Source organism: Perca flavescens, chromosome 13 (genome assembly GCF_004354835.1).
Source record: "Perca flavescens isolate YP-PL-M2 chromosome 13, PFLA_1.0, whole genome shotgun sequence".
Taxonomy (NCBI): domain Eukaryota; kingdom Metazoa; phylum Chordata; class Actinopteri; order Perciformes; family Percidae; genus Perca; species Perca flavescens.
The window spans coordinates 4,421,177-4,448,186 of NC_041343.1; the positions used below are offsets into that span (position 1 = coordinate 4,421,177).

Consider the following 27,010-nt stretch of genomic DNA (forward strand, 5'->3'; position numbering starts at 1 on the left):
TATTGTATCGTGACATAAGTATCGTGATGATATCGTATCATGAGACCTGTGGCGATTCCCGCCCCTAGTAACTCTGCCTTCCGAGTGTATCTTTCCACGCACTTTACCGCAGTACAATCTTCAATATTTGTGGCTGCATGCATAAAATAACTTATCAATATTAACCAAAGACACATTATCAGTAGTGGCCCATAGGGAGCAGAGAGGGGCAGCCCTTCTGGCATTTGCCCAAACTCCCTTTTATGAAGATAAGTGGATACAGAATGAGATGAGATGATTTTGTAAATAAAGCTAGAGCATTTTGACAGTATGCATCTTGAGTTATGGCTAAGTGCCTGAGCTTGCTAACACATAGCTAACATTAGCTTACTAACAGCTAACTTGTCTTCTCTGGTTAGACACAATGGTGCTAAAATAATAACTGACATGCTTGAATCTGCTGTTTTTAGCTACCTGCAGGCACTTTGTCTGCGTTTCAGCCGCCATGTGCATATTGTAGCGATGTGCTCTGTCTCCATGCTTGGCAAAAGGCAGAACTGAAGAAAAAAAACATCGCAATATCAACTGGCGCAATAAAGACATTGTGAAAGGCTGCGACATATCGTGAAAGACACTCTTTCAAAACTTTTTTTGTGTTAGTTAAAAGAAAATATGAGTAGAAAACTGCCCTTTAAAATGTAATTGTCACTTTTTTTTAGTGCTGCCTTTTATGTTCAATTCATTGTACAAAGTGTTCAACAAAAGAACGTGGGAAATGATTTTCTTTCATTGGTTTTGAATTCAACAATAAAAGCAGCAGAGATGCAGAACTGAGTACACTTTAAGTACCTTTTTCATCATAGCTTGTATGTTGATGACTGCAGCAGTCCATTAAGGCTGACCAATGAAGGCCCAGCAGTGGATGTGCTCACTCCCTCATGTGAGGGAGGAAATCCTCCAGGGGCTCCGGGACGGGGCAATCCGTGGCTGCGGGTGGCCTAACACAGCTGGGGGGAAATGCCATTGCTTTCCTGTCCCACAGGCAGCAGCATATTTTAAGATAAGCTCCTATTAGATCTGTGTCTGCGCTTACACGCACACATACATACACACACACACACACACACACACGGGCTGACTGCTATCTGCTCCCATCCGTCTGACCACATACATCACACGAGTCACTCCGAGGGAGGAAAGGGTCGAGACGGGGACTTCCCGAGTCCAGAACTCGAAAGCAAAACAATTAAGATACAGCAAAAAAAAAAAAAAAAAAAAATGAGGGTTATTTTTAATTTTTACATTAACTGGGGTGATACCCATGCCTGAGTTTACAAAAAGTCCAGTCAAGCTGAGAGTGATTTAAAGTTTGAGCTTATTTCCCATTCATTCTAAAGTCAACCTACATGAGAGGCCTATCATTTGGGCTTCAGGGTGTAACAGTGACTGATGACGGGGGAAGTCTGAGATAGAGCCAACTATTCAGCTTACTGACAAGCTGGCCTGTCCTTCTCCTGTTTTAGTTGGATGAATGGGTACAGTGTGCCCGTACTAAATATGACGTTCCATTGATCATTTTTCATGATGATACACTGCTGGAGACTACATTATGATACCGTAATACGTACGAGCCCTGTATCATAGATGGAGTATTCCGAATGTGTAACAGTAGTGGTGAAAGATCCCTTATCTATGAGTGATAACATGACCATGAAAGAGAAAAGTGGATGAATGGACCTTTAACACATCGTTAAACATTGGTTCTGGAGTATAACTAAGACATGAAGTGGAGAGAGTGGAGATGTATGGCTGGCCAATAATTCAACATGATCATTTATCGTCTTTCAAGGGAATCACATCGTGATGAAATTATATATTGAGATATCGTGATGTACAATTGTGTATCTAAATTGATAATAACAAGCGCATACTAACTCTTTTTTCTCAGAAACAAGGCCTGTCACAGTTATTACATAATTGTCTAATTTGTCGCGGTTTCTTTGTATAACAGCAATGAATTGCTGACATTGGTTAAGGCCTTAAATCTGTATGACTAGCAACTGTTGATTTTGTTTAGATATTCAAAACGTATAATTATGTAAGGATTAAATAGGTGGGACTATATATTTTAATTATTATTTTAATTGTTAGTGGTTGGCACATGACCCTAAACACGTTAATATAAAAAAAAATAGCAAGGGGGGGGATACAGTTAGAAAATATGTTTTATGATAATAAAGAGGCGTGGTTTACTTCATAGGCTGTGTACCTGTGTTATTACATCATCAGGGTCACATGACAGTGCTATATAACCACAAGATGTATCCTGGAATTCATTCTAAACTTCAATTTGTTTAAAAAAATATAACTATATAATATAATATTATTAATGAACATTTTGAGGGAATGTCATTTGAAGAATTGTTTTAACATCACACTATTGTTGTGCGTGCATGTAAACACAGTCAGTAGCTGGGCAAAAAAATATTTAGCCTATCTTTTCTCTATAATTGATGATTATTTATCTAAAATATCATTGTAACAAATGTTTTGCAAATGCACCAATTATCAATATAAAAAAAAAATTATTGTGATATTTGATTTTCCTCCTTAATATATCGCCCAGCCCTATGTTAATGTAAGGGGGAAGCTTCAGAAGGAGCCAGAGATGGATTTGAACCCCGCTGCCTATCACTTCTCTAAATAGTACATGAATGGTTTTCATTTCTGAGGTGAGTTGCACTTAAGAGATAACAAGCAGAGGCCTCTAATCGCCTCGTCACCTGAGTCACATTTCTTTAAATAAGCATTTCCCTTCAGGACATCTTGCATAACCACCAATCTTCAAACTGCTGCTACAGAGAACAAATAGCCAAAGAGACACTGGAGTCACTGTTTGTGTACCAACACTTCCATCCCAGAATCACAGGTACCCAGCAACTGTCACTTTATTTTCAAAAAGAGCTGCCCCTGTCACTTCTAAAGCCAGCCATTAAATCATCGACAGCAGTTGTCAAAATCCCTTCCACCGCAGCATCACCTTCATACACCGGCTCTGAAAATGATCCATTATCAGTTGGCTCTTTCCCACAGCGAGCTTTCAAGTACCAGACCCTCACAAATATATATCCAACCCACTGACAGTCACGGCGGTGACAGCTGCAGCTTTACCCCTGGGCTTTTCCTTTGGACTCGGTGGTGGAGTGCTGTTGTGCTTCACGCTGCACACCGAAAAAAAAAAAAAAAAAAATTGTCTGTGGACAATAAAGAAGTGGATAACCATGAAGATTAGACCGAGTGGCTCGCCAGTCATACCTAACCCTTGTGATGCCTTCCCGTCAAACATGAAAAAAACACTTTTTGTGGTCCCTATCTCAACGTTTTTGTTGCTTTTTACATTTTTTTGTCTTTTTTTTTTCTCCCCACATTGTTATAGCTTTTTCGGATGTTTCGTATCCCTTTTTTTGGACATTTTGTCGCTTTTGCTGGCGTTTTTTTTTCTCCAACTTTGTGACGCTTTGTTCTGGTGTTTTTGAATTTTTTTTTGTCATTTTTGCCTGCTTTTTTCCAACATTTTTGAAGTTTTAGGTGCTTATTTCAACGTCCCATATTTCTGATATAAAAAAACTAGTTAAACGGGTGATCAGACACTAAAGACACAAGAGGGCCGGGTGGTGGTGATGCATAAACAATGCAAAAACATGGTCAAGACAGAAATAAAATGTTATTTACTGAGTTTAAAGACATGGGAAATGGTAGTTTGAATGAATATATACCATGGTAGCAATACTTTATTATAAAATCAAAATGTATCAGGTCTCTACTGAGGAAATGAGAGGCGATTAATGGGTCAGTGCATTATAATACAGAACATTTTACAATTGAACCCTATTTTATTGTTTGTTAGATGATATAAACTTATATAAATTAAGAAAATCACATTTATATTACTTATACAGTTTATACTTGGTGTTTTTTGATGAAAAGTAAGTAATATATATATATAAAAATCAGTCAATTTTAATTGGATGTGGCCATCTGATCGGCACACTTTATATACTATGATGCAATAGAATGTTAAACATTCTCTCTCTCTCTCTCTCTCTCTCTCTCTCTCTCTCTCTCTCTCTCTCTCTCTCTCTCTCTCTCTCTCTCTCTCTCTCTCTCTCTCTCTCTCTCTCTCTCTCTCTCTCTCTCATACAGTACATACACAAAAGAAGGCCTCTTTAAAAATCAAATACATTGTGTTGAATGGGGGAAAAAAGTTGTTTTTTACACAGACATTTTAAAATAATACATTTTAAAGCTGGAACTGCAATACCGCAACCCTGTGAATGCGTGATGTTTTTGCTGAAGGTTATCATACCGTCAGAAACTCACACCGGCCCATGCCTAGTCGGACACATCCAGATCTATAAACCATCTGACGGAATGGTAATTTGGAGGATTGGAGGATTCAAATCCGATCATGGGTTCCAAATTTAAAATGCCGAAGTTTGGGTTTCCGTAGTGGCCAGGCGTTGGTTGTGTAGCAGCCGTGGAGCGCAGTAAGCAGCGCTCTAGTCTGGCTTTATTTTAGGTTGAAAAAGCCCGGTAAAACTGCAAATTACCATTGAATCAAAATAAAACTTTCCTCTTATTTGTGAAATAAGCATGTTATGCGCTCCAACTCCAGCCCTTAAAAGAATCGGAATCGAGAAACGATAAGAACCGGAATCAAAAGGAAGAATCGGAATTGGAATCAGAATTGTTCAAATCCAAACGATACCCAACCCTGCGAAAAATCGCCGGATTGCCTTTGTTTTGTTGGTCTGAACACAAACCTTATGCAACACAACGAAAAACCTGGAGGGGGCAAACGCCGCCCGGCGCTCCGCGACTGACGCTTCATCACAGTCGGATGGCGGCGGCCCTTGGTTCGCCTCGCTCCATGTCTATTTCAGTATTTGACCAGCAATCGGGAGGTCAGCCCTCCTAAAACCACTGGAACTAATGCTGGGGGGCCATCCATCTGTCTACAGCCTGAGGTGGGGGGAGCTCAGGCGGTATCGTGTCGGGCCCCCTCAGGCGGTCTGAGGAGAGGGAATAGCTGACTTGTCCTGTCAGCACCCGCTGCTAAATAAGGGTTCCTGTTCAGTGTATTCCCTTTCCTTTTTGATGCCCGATGGACACGTCTCTGGTGCCCCCGTCGTGTGTTTATTTTAGCCCTCCGTGGTGGGAACGTGCAGGGTAGAAAGATTAAGATTAGGCATTACCATTAACAGAGGGAGAGCAAGAGAAAGTGACAGGGCATGTCTTCATTTTTCATTCGCTACAGTCGAATGCACAAATAGCTTGTTAATAAAGCGTCAATATCTGGGCCTGCAGTCTGGTTTTCTATTATCATGGGTATACATAAATGAGTGGCTGCTCTGTGACAAGCGTACCGAAATACAGCTCAACCCAAGCTTTTTGACGACTTGGTTCTAAATTTAGCAAACCAGGAGCTGTGCATTTAAAAAAAAAAAAAAAAAAAAAAGACAGAAATAGGCAACTTCAAGCTTCAAACGTCAATTCCAGCGCCTGATTAGCGCTGCTGATTCTGTGATGACAGGAACAAGGACGTTTAGTTCCTCGTTCCTCCGCCTTTTGAGTATTATTTTCCAGCGAGCGTAAACAAGGATTGACTCGTACCTGGGTGGTTTTCAAGGAGCTCGTTTGTCACGTATCATAGCCGAGCTCGCTGAGCTATCGACAGGCTAATTGATCTGTAGAGAACAGATGGGCAGGCTGGTGGGGGGGAGGAGGAGGAAGGTACACCGGGTGTGTGAGTGTTAGTTCTCAAAAATGACTACAAAGCTTTCTCTGTCTCCCTTTTTTTTTTTTTGTCTCTGCAGAAAACAGCAGACAGCAAAAACCGGAGCGGCTAGATGCGGCCTCGCTGCGCTGCTGACTCATCCGCGGTTAAAACGGTCACAAGTCAACAATGCGGTAATGATTACAAGAGTAACACTGTTAAGTGCCACTAACAATGGCATACACACTCAAAAAAATTATTTAGTGGATGAACTCAATTAGGTTGTGGGCAGGATTTCCATCCAATAAATATATGTAGCCCCAACTCAAACTAAGTACATCCATTTAACTGAATGTAAATTAGTTAGCCTAACTCATGTGGTGCTTGCGAGTGTAAGCTATGCTTTTAAACTGAACTAGATCTGGGTTAGGCTAACCCTTTGCAATGTGGATAGAGCTGCAGACGAATCGAGTAGCCGTCAACTATTACATTAATCTCCAACAGGGTTGGGCGGTATCCAAATTTTGATACCGTCAAACCTCCTCCCTATTTTACCGCGGCATACGGTATTACCGTGACTACCGTAATTAAAAATGATGACGTAAGGCTCAGACGGCGTCATCAAACTGTTGGCTTGTGCATCGTTCAGAAACTGAATACCAAATAGTAATACTGAAACAATAATAACATAACAACAACTTACAAAGAAAAACTACTTTTACATAATTACATAAATTTTATTTAATATTTAAGCCTTGTCTCTCTCTCTATATAGGTGCATTGCATTTTTTTAATGACAGTATTGAAACTGATACCGTTGCTATTTTTAAGACCCCGCGGTATCCGTATTACCGCCCAACCCTAATCTCCAACTATTTTGATAATCGATTAATCGTTTGATTAATTTTTTATTTTTAAAAAAACGTCAAGAGTGTAGAAAGGCATTCTCTATGGGGCCCCTGGCCCGTTCCACAGCTATTCATTCTAGCATCTTTTTGGGCCCTCTTCACATGAGGGCCCTGGGTACTCATGTCATTTAAAAAAAACTGGATATGGATCACAGATACTGATACTGAGGATTTTCTCACCTTATATCTAGCCATGCAGATAGTTTTGGTTTAATAAGTCCCAGTTTTGACTCATTGTTTAAGGCATATTTCTAGCCAAAATTCCAAACATTTACAGATTCCATCCTTTCAAAAGTGAAGATTTTTGACAATAAAATATGGCTTTTGGACTGCTGGACATCATTATTTTTTTTTTCTTTTAAAGCACCTTGATGACGGCCCACTTTGAAAATTATAATGGACATCTTTCTTCACTTCTTTGTGGCACTTCATAGACAAAACAATGAATCAGGAAAATAAAAGACAGATTCATCTTTAATGAAAATAATACTTAGTTGCAGGCCATATTCAACAGAACTGGCTGTCAACACCTTCTACCAAAGAGATGGTCCCCATTAAACCTGCTGGCAGCGGAGCCCGTTGGTTAGCCAGTCTAACAGGGGACTTGTGGAAAGAAATGCAGCTGCTGATTTTTGTTGTAACCACCCCAAAAGTAATTCCATTTACCTCCACTGTACTGGGCTTGAGGCAGAATTGGTAAAACCTTGGCAAACAAAACACAACTATCTTCATGGCGAGGTACCAATACAAGGTAGAGAGAAAATCTGTTTTTTTTCTTTGTGATTTGGGTGAACTGGACCTTTAACTGGTTGGTAGCTAGCTGGTTTTTAGAATAAAGTTGACATTAGGGGTTTTCCTGACTCAGAATGGACCTTCGGAGGGGGTGACTAAGCAGTAACCATGATCGGTCTGCATAGAGTAAAGGCAATGAGTCTGTGTTACCTTATTTGACAAAAGTCTATCTGCATTTGTTGTCATTTCTGACAATTTGATAAGCAAAAAATGTCTATTATGCTTGAGTGAATGAAACCTCTATCTGCTTAAAAGCCTTTAAAATCACCGGGAGAGTCCGGCACAGCCAGCCTCTGGACGGTAAAACGGAGATAAGCGCTCCTACTCAAATTTATGTTCTGCTTTTTCAACTGTTGTTCGGTAAATAGCTATTAGACACAGTCGAAGATGTCAATTCTTGTCATTTTGGCCCCTTTGGGGCTGGCTAAACCCAGGGGGGGTGCCAAAAAGTCCTCTATGCAAGAAAAAACCTGGATATATCACAACGTGTATCCCACGTTTTAAAGAGACCAAACTGTTACTGGAATGTCACAGAATGAATCCAAGCAACAGCTATAACTCCTGCCAAACTGTCCTTGACCGATCCATTAAAAGCCCTCCCAGCCTCCCCCACTGTAAGTCACTGTGGATGACAGCGGCCCTTAAATGCCTCAAGTGAAAACGCACAACTGCCAGTAACCGAAGAAAGGACTTTGAACAATGAGACGTCTTGTTAATTGTGCTATTTCAGCCACACTGCACCCCAGCACACTTCCCCTCCCTGGAGGAAATGGAGTTGTACGCTTTAGACTGTAATTGCGGTGTGGGTATCCCGGTTAGGCGCGGGGCTATTTGTTCTGGTTCCTGGTCTGTTTGAGGACACGCTCGTGAGACAACAAGACAGCTGTCTTTCAAGTCCTCCCTCCCAATCACTTCGATGGCAGCACGGCAAACACACGGCCGGGTGCCGGTCTTTAAGGAGAGCTGACACAGGGGGCTATCCTGCATAGAGGAATTTTTGGCGCCAATTCAAATCGTCCTGAAATATTCATCAACTTGAATATAAGCACTAATCTTATAAGAGTCAGGCTGTACTGGACTCTCTTCAATATTAATATTAATATACATTATTTTCTTCATCGAATTGTCAGAAATAACATGGCCCCTGCATAGATTTTGGTCAAATAAGGTAAGACAGACTCAGTTACTGTACACGTACCGGTCATGCGTAGTCCCCCACAAAGGCCCATGCTGAGCCAGGAGACGCTGTGTTGACTGACGGTGACGGTGACAGAGATGACTGACACTAACAGTGCAGACTCCAGTGTCATCTTACTGGCCAAACCAGACCCCCCCTGAAACGTGACTCTGGGCTCCACATGAACGGGGGCTCCTTCAGATATGAAATGGGCTGCCAGGATGATTCTGAAGTTCCTATAATCATATCGTATCGTATAAAGCTCATTTTTATTTCTCCCCAACATGTCCGTGCTGTTACCGATCTGAAGCTTCCTCTCCTTTTGATCTAAGGAGCTCTGATGTCAGAATGTGACTAGAGCTGGGCAACATATAGATATTATATCCATATCGTGATATAGCGCCTTAGATTTTGCATATCGTAATATTGTAGGGCCACAACTAACGATTATTTTCATAGTCGCTTTAATCTGTTGATTATTTTCTCGATTAATTGATTAGTTGTTGGTCTATAAAATGTCAGAAAATGGTGAAAAAACTGTGGATCAGTGTTTCCCAAAAAGCCCAAGATGGCGTCCTCAAGTGTCTCGTTTTGTCCACAACTCAAAGATCTTCAGTTTACTGTCCCAGAGGAGACAAGACACTAGAACATGTTCACATTTAACAAGCTGGAATCAAAGAATTTTTACTTTTGTCTTAAAAGAAAATTACTCAAACCGACTAATCGCTTATCAAAATAAATGGCGATTCATTTAAAACTAACCGATTAATCGATTAATCGTTGCAGCTCTAGACATAAGTGTTGTCTTTTCCTGGTTTTAAAGGCTACATTACAGTAAAGTGATGTCATTTCTGAACTTACCAGACTGTTCTAGCTGTTCTATCATTTGCCTTTACCCACTTAAACATTATTATTTGTCAAAATGATTATTTGTCAAAAATCTCATTGTGTAAAGTATCAATATCGAGGTATTTGGTAAAAAAAATATAGTAATATTTGCTTTTCTCCATATCGCCCAGCCCTAACTGTGACACAAATGCTTATTAAAAAGTAAAATTGCAACGAATACAAAACGTCTCGTGGCTAAAAAAAACAAAAAAAAGAAACAGCACAGGCCTCCTGTTAACAGTCACTGTGTGTTTTTGCTAAAGTGAAAAATAAGAGAAGCATTAATGCAGCCTTTGTAGTCCCGGAGGAGCATCTGGAGTCACCGAAGGAGCACGCTCACAGATGCTGAGTTCATATGCTCTGGGTTCATAGCCAATGTTTACAGCCCTGTAAACGAGAGGCTCAGCAGTAGGTCCAGGCCCAAAGACACCACGCTGTCACAAACTACAACTACAACATCCCACTTGCGTCGAGCAAAAGAAAATCTCTTTTTGTACATCACCGTTGGGGTGTTTCTGTGTAGAACACAAAGCGTAGATATGTTGACATAGAGCATGTAAGCCTATGGTAGCAGTTAATCAGTTCTACATACAGTATGGGATTGATGGAGACTCTGTGGATCCAGCTTCCAGTCCCAATAAGCAGGTTTTCATCCTAACCCAGAGCATGACTCACTCTACCAGTCCTACTCTGTGTGGCAGGATGCCTGCAGTATAGCTTTCTTCCCATAGTTAGTCTCAGAGGAACTAAAATTAAAGGCAATGTATGCACATCTTTGAATATAGAGTGTATTAAAAAAAGCAATTTAACAACAAGGCCAGTGTTCTGCTTTGTACATATGTATCTAGGCATTAAGTGGAGGCTAAACCCAAGGAAACTAAGCTTTGTACTACAGACTAGGTCTTTATCCACCATCACTGCATGTGTTATCTGTATGGAACCCCAAAATCTACACAATACAACACAAGAGTGCAATCAGATGGAAACAGATTTAACATTTAACATGCAGCAACTGGTAAAAAGACTTGTATGCGACGCCGATTAGGCCTAACAGTAAAAGAAATCCATACATTTGTTTCAACACTGCTGTCCACAGGAGGGGAATCAAACTGCCAACCCTGGCATGCTCACTTACACTGACAGTAGACTGCACCAGTACATGGAAAGGAAACTGTCTGTATCATGCGGTTTGTGTTTCACAGTTGCATTGTGTCTTCTCCTAATGGGCCTGATAACCGAGATAAATGAGCAGGCTGGAATCCCAACCAAGTCAGATTTCTGTGGGGAGCAGATGCTGGTGTGAATCCATGGTCCCTTGGGCAGGACACACGGTATAAGCTGCATATGGGCTACTCTTGTGTCTGCTGGTTTAAGTGGCCTTTTAATGACATCATCCAGAAGGATTACTCACTATATATATGCACACATTCTGGCATATATATGCAAGGGTTCCTACATGGAAAGGAGCACATGTAGGCCTAATAATAACTTTGCATGAGTAAAATTACAAGTGAAATTGAAATATCTTCTCATTGTTATGTGGGACCCCCCCCTTTAAAGCCTGGGGGAGTGTGTGTGTGTGTGTGTGTGTGTGTGTGTGTGTGTGTGTGTGTGTGTGTGTGTGTGTGAGACCTAGTTGGGAGCCACAGATATGGAGCATATATGAGCTTCCATCTACGCAAACACAACCCCAAAACAACTAGCCAAACGTGCCAATTTAAACTTACCATATGCCAAAGTTCTGAGTGCAAATAAAACCAGTAGGGGAACCAAGGTCTGGCTGTACTCCATTATACACTCAGCTGGTTCCTAGGTAGATAAGCTGGGTCACAGTTAGTGAGACAGGCTGTCCAGCACCAGGGACATATATATCCAAACAGACCAGTCTATGGGATGAAAACAGCGGCAACCCCCACAGGCAGCATCCTCAGCCACTGCAGACTGAAATAAGAAGTTCAACCATCAAACATGGTAACTTTTTCGACCGCTCCAAAAAAGGCTGCGTCCAAACCCGGCGAACGGTCCGTGAAAAAGCAAAAGCCGCAGGTGATGAGAGGAGAGGCGAGCCGTGAGTGGCAGGCAGCTCCCCCGGTCAGTCAGTCCCGTTCTCTCCCGTTTTCACATGAATATCACAGGGGGAGAAACACTTATAACGGCTTCCCCTGACAGGAAATTAGTCCCAAAGTACATGAAGTCATCGCCCCGAGAGGAAAAAACTCCACTTTGTTAGACGCAGAGCTCCATTTCTTCTTTTTGTAGCTAGTGTCCCTGTCGCTCCGCTCCGCTCCGCTACTAGGACTGAGTTACTACAGCCTCATCACTAAACAACACGGTCCCGGAGCCCAAAACACACGGGAGTAAAGACACCGAGACTAGGAGAGATCATTTCCGGTCCCGCTTTCAAAATAAAACTAGGATTTAACAACGTGTTGCAACCCTTATGAATTATTTTTCCATCAACGTAAATAGGCCACATAAACACAATCTATTGCAAAAAAAAAAAAACAGCAGTAAATTGTGTAATTTCCCAGACAGTCACCATCCCAGTTGTAGGTTATTTGTTATGGGAATGTTATGTTCAATGTCTTAAGCATTGATTATTGCAATATAGCTAGATAGTATCCTTTCCTAATCCTACACCTTCTTTTTGGCCTTCCAATTCCCCATAGGCCCAGGTTATAGGCCTATCTCTTTTTTTGTAGGCTAAATAATATTTATAACCTATATTATACATTCACATACATACATTCGTATACTCATTAGCTAATGTATCCTTCACAAAGGCAGTAATTGATATTGCTAAATCAATGTGTTGTGTAATACGGTTGTTTATATTGGAAAGGAAAGCGTTTTTTTAAATCTTAATTAGTAGACTTTAGTGATTCTGTGGTCCTACTCAATGCGCATTCGATATTGTTTTAATGTGACAAATGTTATGTAGCCTGCTGTGGTATTAGGTTGAAGGCAGATCTAAGCTTCCGGTTTGCTCTTGGTTAACTTTGTCTGACTTCACCATCCCACACACCACTCTCTTAAAGGGCCAGCGCTCTCCACCAAAACTGCTCCAATCTTAAAGATGATTCTTGACTTTGTAACGTGAACACGTTAACAACAATTACAACTCAAAATAAGATGTATTATATTAATGAAATGTAGCCTACAGATGAGTGCTAATCAAATGCTGTTGTACTGTGTCTTTCAATAACATCATTATGTTTGAGTTGGAGCACAACCACATAGGCTACTTCGGTACAGTATAGCCTACAGTATATGTTTCTGTATTATTTTCTTTATTTCTTTATTTCAATTTTACCACTTGTTTACAGCCCTCTTATGGCTTAATGGGGTTGTGACATTTTATAATGTCCACGTCTCTTACATTTAAATGCTGCGAATGTTTTCCACCTTTAGGAGGAGACATCTAACAGAGAAACACAGATGACAAGACAAAACATTTACCAAAGCACCATTTTGTATCTTTGAATCATTTGGAGTTTGAATTTTAATAGTTTCATTTCTTTCACACTACAATGGACATATTTTCCTTTTTATGTTTTCTTGAAAATGTAAAAGTCATCTCGGGCCCTTTATGATTCTACTTGGATTACATCTATTTGGAAACCACCTTATTTAATTGAAGTCACACGATTCAATGCAGTGCAAATGTCGACATTTATCTCAAAGCTGTTATCTAGCCACAGAGGCATAAGTAATGTTGGCAGTAGTGTGAAACCAAATGCAAATGTGTCTTATATGTGAAAGACCTTTGATCCTGCACACTGTGGTGCTATGTATACCAATCAGCCAATGGAAATGACTCAGGCACTAAGAGATGCAAACACACCCCGCACACCACTGCAAAAACGTCACTATCCATCTGAGCCCGTGCTTTTCCTGCACTTGATGGGAAGAGAAAAGCAATATTACATGTGCCAGGAGATATGGCAAACTGCAGCCAATGAGACTTGACATACCAAGAGCCACAGTTCTGCAGTGAAGCAATAAGCAATGATTGGGCAGAGCGCTGTTGAGCTGGATAAATATTAGAGGGCAGGCAGACCTAGTAAACACACAGCTCTTGACATTTATAGAAATGCAATGGATGGTGGCCTGGTATGCATCAAGTAGTGCATACTAACATGAAATTGTACACATTCTGTCACACATTCTGCTCCTGGCATTGGGTGAAAAAGACACAATTCCACATCAGTGTAAAGTCACAGGAGCCTGTTGTAGAGGGCTGAGAAGAAATATTCTCTTTTTTGGGGTTGCACTGAGAACCAAGCAGTGCTTAAACACCCTTGATATTTCTTTCATGTTTTATGCATGTACATGTTTAATTTAATTGCAGAAACTGATTAATTGAGCATCGCTCTGTGATTGAATAAAACATGATGAGGCCCTCCACTAAATGCATTTCCGCTCGCGTGTGACTGATGCTGCTACCATGGTGTCTTCGTCAAACATTTGGCGTGGCTGTCAGAGGAATCAAGCACTCCATGAATTTAGACTAATTATCCACATTAGGCACTGAATTACAACGGCAGCCCATCAGAGGGGTTTGGTGCTGCGCTGCACACTCGCAGCTGAGCCATAGATCATAGAATTATGCCCTCTCTCCACACACACACACACACACACAAAAGACTTGGGTTTTTTGTCATTCATTTGAATGTGTTGTAAAGGCCTTCAGAGTCAGCTTTTGGGAAACATTTCCTGGCAGCACTGTGAAAAGACAACCTCTATGATCTATAGAGTCTAATTCATCTGAAAGGTCTGGGGGGTCAGTTAGTTTTCATTTCCTTAGCTCAGGACTCATCTTTCATACATCAATTTTGAAGGAAAATGCCTGAATTTAAGAACGATAACTCCAGCTTGGCTATTCTACAGTATATCGTAGGGGTCGGGAGATCCCGTTTCTGCTGAAAAGAGCTGATAAATCCACTGAATGCTGAAGATAATGTGTTCCATTGATACAAATACCAAACTAATTACCACAGATCCACAGTCACAGCTGAAAGTTAACACGAATGAAGCAAAAATCCAGACAAAATCTTGTGTTCTTTGCGTAATGCATTGGGGAACTAGGCTTCTGTTGATGAATAAACCAAGGACTTTAAGAGAATTCAAACTATGATATACTATATGCCTGCCATCTGGATTCATTATTTGTTTTGGCTGAGCATGCTGCCACTACAAGCAACGTCCTTATAATGCTTTCATAAAAAAGAAAGAGCAATATCAACCGTCCTCAGAAATCACATTCAATTGCCAAGGAGACCATATGAGAAGCACAAATGCGATCACTTATTACACACATCTCACATTGCATGTCAGCCACAAACACAATTACAGTAAAGAAAAGTGAGCGATTGCAAAAGTGTTATTAATTTAAGATGAGTCTGTCCTAAGTTTGGATGACCGCATAGTGACTGTCGTTGTTTACCTCTTATCTAATCAATCAATCACGTTTATTTCAAGTGGAAAACCACCCCGGAACATGTTCTCAGTGCACTTTACAATTAAAGGAACACAGACATAACAGACAGCAACGAAACAACTGAACAGCATTAGAGCAGTAACAATTAACAATACAAAAACAGCAACATAAGAGAATGGGTGGAAAGGTTTGTCTATGAAGGACGGTGTGTTATGGCTGGCTGTAGTGTAGTCTCGCATTGCCAGACCTTCCTCCACAGCGCTGCAGAGGAAGGTCTGGCTAGTCCATACAGCATTCTGGGATGGGAGAAAAATGTGCTCTGGTTTATTGGCATTTCTTTAAACCAATCACAATCGGACAGAGCCACGGTGCCTCTGCAAAATAGCCTCGGGAAGGAACTTGTTTTGGTGGAACATGTGTACATTCAAAAGTAGTTTTAGTCGTGCAACAGAAAACTCAGATTGGACAGATAGTCTAGCTAGCTGTCTGGATTTACCCTGCAGAGATCTGAGGAGCAGTTAACCATAGTCCTCACAAATCCACCGGAGGTTAGAACGCCAACACAAAGACAGAGGAAGGGGACGGACATCCGGCCTAAATGAGTGACATACGGCGGGACTTCCGTCGGCAAGAAGCAGAACGTCGTGGATAGACTAGCTGTAGTATAATGAGTAGAGGCAGGTTTTCAATCTAGATAAAAGATAAAAAAATGATCCACATGTAGGAGCCACACTATTGCTCTATCATTTCAAGAAAAAAGTCGTCAGCAGGTGCTTCAAGTAGCTCTGAAAAAAAAAAGAGTAATTCTTGAAATAGTTAATTTCTATTTGCTTGATTCTTTTCCCTTGAGCAGCATGCGCACGTCAAACCTGTGGCTCAGCAATATTTGCTCTGGAATTTATTTCAATAAATTGCTGCCCGGGGATTAAAAAAATTACTCTAGGATGTGTTTTGGCCATCCAGCACTAAAGGCTCCATTTGTATGTGTTTTGAATACATTTTTGGTAACAAATTTCAAAACTGTGCCTCAAGGTAGTGCCTGAGGTAGTAACCCTAGGCACAAGAACATTACATTTTTAAACAGGAATTGCAAAAGCGTCTACAATATGGTCTTTACAGAATGTAGAATCGGCTGAAATGAGCAATGTTGCAAATGATAGAGCTAAAGTACTCTCGACATGAATCAGAAAATCCATAATGTAAAGTCCATGGTGTACAGAGGGAATGTGGATACTTCATGGGCCAAACCTCGCTATAAAATAGCCTCAAATCTCAAAATACAATGGTGGTCTTGTCCGCTGGAGGAAGGCGAACAAGCTTCTTTTGTCCTTAGAACACCATAATAAATGATAAACTCTTCTGCCCACAACGAAATGGCCAGCATCCTTTACCAGAAAGACTTACTTCCTGGGTTTAAATCACTCTTAACGCGTAAGAACAACAGCGATGGCAGCTCAGATACTTTTGGGTGTATTCAAGAGGTAATTTTGCATGTTTACAATTAGAGCTGATTAAGTTGGGGAGGTGGGGAGGGGAGGGCATTGATATGTGTGCCCACGGCTGTTGATGTCAAAGATTAGCTTAAAGTGAATTCCATTTGTTAAATGTGTTCTATACAGCATACATGTGTAAACACTCCAAATATTGCTTTCTACTTTCACCAACCTTGAGCTCTGATTTACACCCCCGACAGCGCTTGTTCAACAGTGATATACATCTTTATGGTGCCGTTACAATCCCCGCATGGCTGACCGTGGTGGAACGTTTGTTATAGCCACTTCAACACTATGGCCAAAACGCTTGAGGCGGAAAATAACAGTGAATTACAGTAAGATAGCATCAACAGTATGCTGTGCAGTGAGCCCCCTGTCCACTCGGAGAGTCCCATGCAGAGGCGTGCACATGTCCTTATATGTGATGATGCAGCAGAGCATGGATAATAACTCATCGGGACTATTGCTTGTAATTTTGGTAGGTTGACCTGTTCTTGAAAAACATAAGGACTGTTCCCTAGAAATGCCATTGACTGCGAATCATCTGTATCCATCATAAGGCATTTTAACCTACCCGCCCGTCATTAATGAGACCCCTTTTATGCCTGCACCATAGTTGGTAATGGGGGGGACTGGCCCTTTAAGAGGTTTCCTCTATTATAGATTCATTGATTAAGAACGTGGCGCTCCGAGATGACAATGTATCTCTTTATTGATCTGCCTTTCAATGAGATTGTGCTGTTACCCAACCTCCCTGAGGGACGGAGAGAGGAAAATAGAGGAATAAAATTAGAGGGGTGGGGGGGGGAGAAGGTAAAACTAGGCTATTTAGGATGCAACTCATTTCCTGTTCCTCTTGCTGGCTTCTCTCAGCTTGGATTCAGTCCAGTGGTATGAGTGCAAAGAAACGCTGAGCGGTCCGATGGCTGCGTTCTCTTTCACATCTCATCTCATGTGACTCTCTCCCCTCTGGCCTCATTATAGAAGAAGCCACCTCTCTGGCTCCCCTTTCTTCACCGAGACCTCTCTGTCTTTACTGTTTTTCCATAATGATGGGCCCCCTGTTAATTTTGGGGTTCTGGAGAGAGACACCCCCCTCTCTCTCTTCTCTGCTAATCTAAGAATTGATGTGAGTGTATGAAGTCAGAGAGGGCTGGGGCCTCCCCGTCTGTCTGCCCCCACACATCGTGGTGAGAAGGGCAGATATTGGAGTGTCAAAGGCGACATTAAAGGACAAATCTGGCGCAAAATGTTTACTGAGTCGACCGTTCTCTGGGATATGTTTTCATGCTAATCCAATGTGACCAGTTTTAGCCCAAACCGCTAATTAGCTTATAACGCTAGGGCACGAGTAAAGTAAAAAGAAATCGCTATTTCTACACCACTAACAAGCCTCAAAATAGCACCACACTTCCACGGTAGCATCATGAGGGTCCCTACATGTAAACCCAATAATTGAGAACTTTGTAACCACCATGTAACCAGTAACCAGTAACATAGCTCAAACACGGCGTTCGTCCATTCAACTGGTCTCATATTCTGGTTGTACGTTGCAATGAGTGGGGATGTACATCTTGGCATCTCTCTCTGAAGACAGCTGTTGAGAGGGTTGCCAACTGCGGAAATTAAAAGGGGGAACGAATGAGGTGATGCAAATGGTTCTCTCGAAATGTCTAACCCCAATTCAGGATTTTATGGCTCGGCTTGTCTTTTCAGTTGACAAGATGATGAGGACATGAAGGAATCCTGAATGGGCTGTCTTTGATACCGAGCCAGAGGAGCGGGAGTGCACCTTGGAATACATTACGGCAATTGTGTCACCCTTGTTCACTCGGGTTTATGTCTCGTAACGCAGATGGCATGGACTTTACGTGTAATGTGCTTCTCCTTTCCTGACCAGCGGCGCATCTTCCTCCAAACAGCCCTTCTCCTCAGGCTCCGAGTGGTGTCAGGACAGAGGGTCAGAGAACACAACCGGCTGCTACACCGTGCTGCTCTGTAATTTAGCCCCTCTGCTTCCCCTACCCACAGAGCTCCCATCCGCTCCTTTCCTCAGAGATGAAATGACTCTTCCAATTCTCCCAGTCTGCTCTGGGGAGGAGGGGTGGCGGCAGCAATTACCGGGCCCTCTCCCTCCAACTGACACACGCACGCACCTACGCACCTACGCACGCACACGCGCACGCACGCACACTGACAAAGCTGCCGGAGAGCCAGAACAAAATTGTCTCTGCTCCATTCCCGCTCTCACCTGGCATTAACTGGCAGCCCTGGCCTTCGACACAAGCTATTATGTCGTGTGACAGGAGTCAGTCAAGCCTAGCAGGTAGTTTCCCTGCCTGAGACACCTTGTTTTCAGTAAGATTAAATGGAATGCCACTGGCAGGAGGGAAAGAAAAAGCATCGATCAGTTAACATGCATATGGCAAAGGCAATGTAATTATGTCATTTAATATGCTGCATGCAAAAAGTTTATTCACCTAAAGCAGGGGTCTTTAACATTTTTTTAAGCCAAGGACCCTTTAACTAAAAGAAAGATGGAGCAGGAACCCCCTACTGCATACATATATTGAATAAAATGAAGTTGCATACTTCTACTAATTTGGCATGCTTTTATAAATCATGTTTTAATGTTACATGTGGAACAGTGAATCTGTGGATGACCTTAGTGACTACCTTACCAAGGTACCAAATTTATATATATATAGATTATATATAGATTTATATTTGCTAATAATATGGATTCATGTTAAGATTTTTACATTTTTTAAAAGACTTTTAAAAAAAACAATAATTTGGAGGCCCCCCTGCATTGATTCTGAGGAACCCCCTGTTGAAGATCCCTGATCTAAAGCCTTTTCTTCTTCTGTTTTTGAAAGAATGTCATGCAAAGACTAAAGATAGCATCTGTGAGATGGAAATCTAAGGGGGAGATTGCATCCCGATGTAATTCTCCATTTCATACCACGGTTTCATCATATCCACTTCCAGGGAGCAATTATCACACACACATATACACGGATCAGACCGTGGCATGTTTTCCACGTTGATCGTGAAGAGAAAATGCCAGAAGCTTTTGTCTCCTGCATTGAATGTGACCCCATCTCATCGGACTCCTGCTGCGAGGTAAGCTAATATTCTGTTATTACTTTAGCTGTGTTTGATGCAAAATAGCCCATTATATTTCCAGGACAGAGCTGTTGTGTCTGGCAAATTGGAAAGGGAAAGTAATTACACTATGAATGTACACAGCCAGCTCATTTGTAGAGTTGAAAATGGATCTAATAAAGCAAAATAACACTCACAGCGGAGATGTTCTCATTTTAATGGCAGATGCAATGAATAGTGGGACTGAGCGTACAATTTGGCATTTGGCATTTGTTGAAAGCATAGACCTTTACATTAAAGCAGCCACACCTTAGAGGAATAAAGAGGAGTGGGATTCAAAAAAGCATATCTGGTCTTTACTTTTGTTTGTTTTTTTACTACATTTCATGTCATTTATTGCTTTTAATGTTAGATGTGATTTGAAATTTTCGTGGGAATATATTTTGCCTTTTGTTTTCAGGACATTGTTATGTGCTCGTGCCCGTTATTAAAGGTTGTAAGTAAGGCTGTTACTTAAATCAGCTTTTATATTTCAATTAATGTAGAAAATAATGCCCTGACTGGCCCTGATTTTCTTATTCCAATCCAACCCCATGGCTGTATTCTCTCTGACTTTATCTCTTTACTTGAAGGTATCTACTTAAGAATGACATGACACTGTCATGAACACATGACAGTGTCATGAATGTGTCATAAACATTATAAACAAGTCATAAACGTTTATGACATAACGCTTCTTTCAGGACAAGTTAGGGTTAGGGTTTAGAATGCGGATCGGGCCGCATTTCTCTGTCCGAGCCCGACCCGCATCCGACAGAGCAGTAACCGAGCCCGACCTGAACCCAACAGGTATTAAGATATTTCTGTCCGAGCCCGACCCGAGCCAGACAGTTAAAATAAAAAATTATCCGATCCCCAACATCATTTCTAAATATCTGTCCAAACCCGGCCCGGCCCGTCGGTTACCGTCCATCCTCTATTAGGGTTAGAGTTAGAGTTAGAGTTAGAGTTAGAGTTAGAGTTAGAGTTAGAGTTAGGGTTAGAGTTAGAGTTAGAGTTAGAGTTAGAGTTAGAGTTAGAGTTAGAGTTAGGGTTAGAGTTAGAGTTAGAGTTAGAGTTAGAGTTAGAGTTAGAGTTAGGGTTAGAGTTAGAGTTAGAGTTAGAGTTAGAGTTAGAGTTAGAGTTAGGGTTAGAGTTAGAGTTAGAGTTAGAGTTAGAGTTAGAGTTAGAGTTAGGGTTAAGGTTAGGGCTCATGTGTTCATGACTGTGTCATGTCACCCTTATGTAGATACCTTCAAGTAAAGTGTAACCAAAACATGTTCAAGAAGTACAGAGAGGATAGGATCTCTGTGTTCTGATTCTAATTTAACATGGATAGATCAGAGATCTTCAATAGGGGGTCCAGGACCCCTAGACGGTCCTCTGAGTTACTGCATGGGGGCCACCAAATTATCGTTATTTTTTTTAAAGTTTTTTTCAAAAACCAAATTGTCTTAACATAATTCCAACATATTATTAGCAAATATAAGTCAGCCTATTTGGGAAACAAAAAACATTGATGATAGGCGAACTGGCCTATATTATAGATAAGGTAGTCACTAAGGCCATCCACAGATACAGTTACTAGTTAGTTATTATTAATACCAATGATTCACTGTTCCTCATGTATGTTTTAACATTCAAACATGATTTATAAAAGCATGCCAACAATTATTATTTTAATAGCTTAGTACTATGCACTAAAAAGATGTGTATAAAGGCTTTAGGCTGCCCTAGATGTTATTTTTGGCCCAGATTATTATGCAACTTCATTTTATACAATCTATGTAGCAGGGGGTCCCTGCTCCGTCTCTCTCAGTTAAGGGGTCCTTGGCCTAAAAAACAGAGAAGAGCCCTGGGATAGATCTATAGATACAAGTCTTTTGCTGAAGTCTTCTCCGTCACTTCCTCCAGCAGGGAGTCCAGCTCAACTCCTCCTCCTCCTCCTTCCATCAATAACAGGTGTGCCCCCCCACAATCTAAGAAATATCTGTGTATTTGCATTCCACACTGTCACTTTTTTCAGAATTTTTTGTATTGCTTTTTCAAAATTTTTGTCGCTTTTTTCTTTCGACCTTTGAGACACTCCCCTGACATTTTTTGTATTTTGTATTTTTTTTATTACGTGGTAAAGTGCGGGTAAAGTGCGGGTAATGAGCTGCGAGAACTTTTTCTGATATTTTACAGATAGATTTCTTAGAGTGCAGCACACAGCAGCAGCATCACCATAGTGATGGCCACCACAGACAGGCAGAACGTCTGCAACATCTTGTTTCCTCTGAGCCTTTGCAGGATGTAGAGCCGGCTCTGGCCCTTCTGATAGAGGGCCCCTGTGTTCCCAGCCCCCTCCAGCCTGTCGGCCAGGTGCACTCCGAGGTACTTATAGGACTAAACCACCTCGACACCCGTGTCCTTATTATTGTGCGTTTCTAACAAGCTGTACGGCTCAGGAGTTTTTCAGGAGCTCAGCAGTCTGTAAGAAAAGGAAGGATCTGACACGGTAAACGCAGCTCTAAGAAATGCTGATGCATCTCAGCCTTCAACGCAGCCTGACAGGGCTGAATCTCAACCCAGCCGACACAACTACAATCAGACTGACACTACTCAGCTAACGGCTCAATGGAAAGGCTTTGGCTGCTGCAGGAAGACGGACATCCATCATTGTCTGTTCCCAACATCATACACTGTATGTGTCACCTGGCTCTCTCATCCCTCTCTCAAATGCCTGCAACCTAATATAAAATTTGAAATTGTTGAAACCGATAAGCATCTGTGTGCATGTATGCATGTTCTATTAAGTGGCTTGGTGTTAAAGGGGTGCTGTGGTTTAAAAAAAGAAGTGAATAAAACCATTGACAGATAGGTCAAATATACACTGGCGACTGAAAGGAGACCACTCAGTGGTTGCGTAGTATAGTATGTTGTTTTTTTTGGTCTGGTTGGCTATGTTTGACACCTATTTGTAACATGAGAGTTTCACCTCAAGGAGCAGGGAAATCATTATCATATAGTAACGTGATGCTTGGATCATGTACGTTTTCATTTGGTTATTTTGTGAAGAAATTGGAGCTGTTGTTTGAGCCCATTTTGAGTCTGATCGTTCACAAAAACCTGACTTATAGTAGAGGAGGTCTGTACCTTCAGTGTACAAAAAGCAATATGTTTCTCATGGTCTGGCATAGAAACGTGCACTGAAAAATGCGAGCAATCCATTACGGATAAATTGGATAGTTTGCTGTGCTTCGATTTGTTTCTGTCTCTGCTAATTGCATTACGTTCTCTCCCCACTGTATGAACTACAACCAAACAGTAGGAAGCCACACTGTAATGAAGACCGACAGTTCTATTACCTAATTAGCTGAAATCAAACCGGTGAGCTTTGTGCACATCCATAAGATGTGTTGAAAACTTCCCACTGTGATTCCTCACCAGTCCTGTAGTAGCTGCTCTGCAGCTCCAGTGTGAATAAGCCCTAAAGGTCCCTGAAGGAACTTTCTCGTTTTACACGGAGTTCAGTTCCATGCCTCTCGGCGCTCTCCTTCATACTCTCCATCACTCTCCTGTTTGCTGAGTGAATGTAAACAGTCCAGTGAAAAGTGGCACTGGCTTTCCTCCTCGGCCCTCTCCGGAGGCTGTCAGGGTAAAGTCTCACTATACCTCAAGGGGAAAATGTGAGATGAAGGGTGAGAGCCAAGTCCAAACACTCGCAGAGGTCGGGGAGAGGGGCATGACACATTCCACAAGGCTTAGTTACCTCTGAGAGAGAGAGAGAGAGAGAGAGATACCTGGGGCCGGAGGGACAGTGCTCACTTTCAGCACTGAGTACTCCTACAGCCTTGGTAAACAGCTGAGAACCAAGACAACGTGCATCAACCGGGAACAATCTGGGTCTGTAGCAGGGGAGGTTGATGTGAAACTTTCCGTGCTTATTGATTCTGTATTTTAATCTTCCTTTTCCTTTAAGGCAGGGGTCTTCAATGTTTTTAAAGCCAAGGACCCCTTAACTGAGAGAGATGGATCAGGGACCCCATACATATATTGTATAAAAATGAAGTTGCATATTATACTGGGCCTACAATAACGTGTAGGGCCTAAAGCCTTTATACACACATTTTTTCAAGCTATTAAAATTGGCATGATTTTATAAATTATGTTTTAATGTTACACATACATGAGGCACAGTGAATCCTTAGGATGAACTGGATCTGTGGATGGCTACCTTACCTATAGGCCAGTAAGTCTATCATCAATGTTTTTTTCTCACAACTAGGCTCATTTATATTCGCTAATAATATGGCTGATTCATGCTAAAGCAATTTGGTTTAAAAAAAAAAAAAAGTCTGTTGGAGATCTTTGCAGTAGAGAATCAAGACAACCGGGAACAATTTGGGTCTGTAGCAGGGGAGGTTGATGTGAACCTTTTAACGTGCTTATTGATTCCGTATTTTTTTCAATCTTCCTTTTCCTTTAAAGGGAGACTAACAGACATCACAATCTATTTCCTGTATTACAAGTCTTATGAAATGTTATGTTTAAATATGCAAATGAGGCATTATCTTGCTAAATATGCACTAATTTGCATACATTTCCAGAAGAGAAATCTGATGACTGGATCAAGCCAGGTTCAAGATTCTTGTTTCATTTTGTTGACTAATTAGAGTCAAAGGTTTTTTAATTTTACAGTTTGTACATATCACTTTTTATCCCTCCATAAATCAGAAAATACTGTAAACAGCCATAAAAAATAAAAATCAATATTCGCCACGTTTAGAGGTATAAAATGTTACATAAGTCAGGCTATGAATGATATCTGAACAAAGCCCTCTGTAAAAAGCTTCAGAATGTAGATAGGAATGAAAGGGGAAAGTTTGTTGTATGTAAATCAATATAAAGATTTCTGACTCCACTTCTCCACTCCTAAAAAACTCCCAAAAATGGTCTTTAAAGATACGGACTGTGAAATGATTACTTACATTGGGACAATTACTTTTTGTATTACAAGTTTTCTGAAACTCTAATGTTTAAATATGCAAATGAGGCACCATCTAATAACTGTTGGTGAATTTAGGAGAAATTGACAGGTGCAAATAGATCAAATATACACCTAAACATGGATTTGGGATGTTTTTTTAGTCTAAGAAGACGTTATGAAAGCAAAACAGCCCAAAAGCCTCAAAATTAAAAAAATATATATATGGTTTTGCCTATAGTGTCTGCCCTTTAAATATAAAATCATAATGAATAAGGTCAGGAACATTGGATATGTGGGATGTTTTACTCCTAATAAGACATCTTTTTATGTGATTTGATATTGTGATGTGGTTGGTATGAAAATGGGAGTACTGTGAGCATCACAAAGGCACAAAGACACAAAGGTACAGCCATTCAGCCATCTCACACACATACACACACACACAGACACACACACAGACACACACACAAACACACACACACATACTCTTATCCCTTTCATCACTGCTTCACTTCAGCCTCGTCCCTCTCCATCAGCAATCCTGTTTCCCCCCACCATTGTCAGAGATGGCTTTATCCCTGTCAATGCAAGGACATTGCTTGTCTGTAGGCTAGGCAGCACTGCTCTGAAAAAAAAGACACAAGATTTGGGCTTTCTACCTCCTGGCAGGGTAGAAATCAAAATCCCTTGTTCGCTAAAAATTATTGCTGGATTACCTTTGTCTCCCAGCAGCAGTGCTGTCTGAGCTAAACCTAGCCAACCTGGATTTATGACCTGCCCGAGTGGCACAGAAAGCACGAGAGGGACTACACATGTATTTGTGTTTGCTCTTTTCATTATATATGTCCATCTAAGAGTGTGTATTCTAGCCCACCCCCTCTCTCTCCGTCCCATGCCTCACCATCATCTCTTCCTGCCTTTGTCTCCCACGCTCCCCTAATGATGAGAGGAATGGCCCGGCTCCCAGAGAGCCAGGTTTCCACTTTAATGTCTCCTTGCCTTTCTCCCTTGCTCTCGGCTCAGGTTTCTCCCCACCCCTGCCCTCTGATTTACAACAGGGAAGAGAGACAGAGCTGGAAGCAGGGGGGGGGGGGGGATTCATTGTTCTCTTTCTCTCTCCACTGTCTCTCTTTATTTATGACATCTCCAGCCTGACCGGGGGACATGGCATGACCCCAGGGAGAATGTGCAGCGTGCAATGCGCTGGTGACGGGGACTCCCGAGGCAGACCTAGCCAAGTGTCATGGCTCTCTGGCTGATCACAAGACAATGCCCCCCCCGCCCATCACTGTGAGGGAGTCAGCTGGGTTGAAGTTTGGGTGAATGAGAGCTATCACAGGATCGCACGCAAGGTTGAACCAGGAGGGTGAATAATGGTTATTTTTGGGAGTGCAGAGGGGGGGGGGAGGTTTAACGCATTAAGTGTAACAATGAGTGTTGCCAGCGCCGTCGTCTGACATCGTCCCTCGGGGAGGTGTCACATGTTTGGTATTGTTGTCCAATGTTGTTGATGGAAAACAGAAACCCTAACGCTTCTGTAATCCAAACCGGACAATGTGAAGGCCAGAGAAGGGATCACTCTGACATTTTCTTTATACCATCTGCCTGTCACGGCTCCATTTGATTGTTTTCAAAACTAGGCTTTGACTCTTCATGCAGTAGTGACTTATGTATATGTCCCATCAATAGACAAAATTGAAAAAACTCAACCTTCGAACATTTTGACATATGTTATCTTCCTATTCCTATTCGTTATCTTCCTTCTTCCTATTTGTATATTACAAAAACCATATTGACAAATGATTTTGACGAATGTATTTGTACAAGTATTTATACAAAGCTGGAGTTGACAAAAGTTAATCTCGATAAAGAGATATCTGCATGTGAATGCAGAATCTGTACGCAAAGGGACACGATTTTGGAAGCGTTCTGGTTTCCGTTTGTAGTCCATTTGTAGTCCAATGGACCAATCTTGTTTGAGCAGGCTTTGGTAGCATGCAGGTAAACATTCCGTGTGAAGAGATAAAGTGGCCAACGCATTGTCCAAAAAAACGCAATCTTGGAACCCATCAGTTATCGTCTGACAACGATTTTTTTTAATTGATCTCAATTCATATGAAGAGAAACGATTTCAGTTGAAGATGTCGTCTCTCACCTCCAACTCCATTCTCAAGTCAACAATGTCAACGATGACCAGTCCACAGAAGAGGAAGCCTTGGCTGGATATCCGCTGGCTACAGCGGAACCCCTGAATTATTAAGTTACCCTCAGAGGCTAAATCATGGTCCGACCGATAGCCGATGAGTTTATAGAGGGACTAAGGTCTGTGAGGCTGTACTTAGGCCGTGATTTGAGCTAAATGCTAATATCGGCATGCTAACATGCTTACAATGACAATGTAAACTTGCCGATATTAGCAGGTTTAATGTTTACCAGAC

The 27,010-nt window shown here is 41.5% G+C and overlaps 1 protein-coding gene across 2 annotated transcripts in view; it reads right to left on the minus strand.

Moving 5' to 3' along the window:
* Window positions 1-11,828, minus strand: part of robo3 (roundabout, axon guidance receptor, homolog 3 (Drosophila)) — a 103,677-nt gene extending 91,849 nt beyond the window's left edge. For both annotated transcript variants that reach the window (XM_028595935.1, XM_028595934.1), the window contains exon 1: window positions 11,248-11,828. In XM_028595935.1, the coding sequence (XP_028451736.1) occupies window positions 11,248-11,311 (64 nt within the window). In that variant the 5' untranslated portion in view covers window positions 11,312-11,828. The remainder of the gene's footprint in view (window positions 1-11,247) is intronic.
* Between the last annotated feature and the right edge of the window lie 15,182 nt (window positions 11,829-27,010).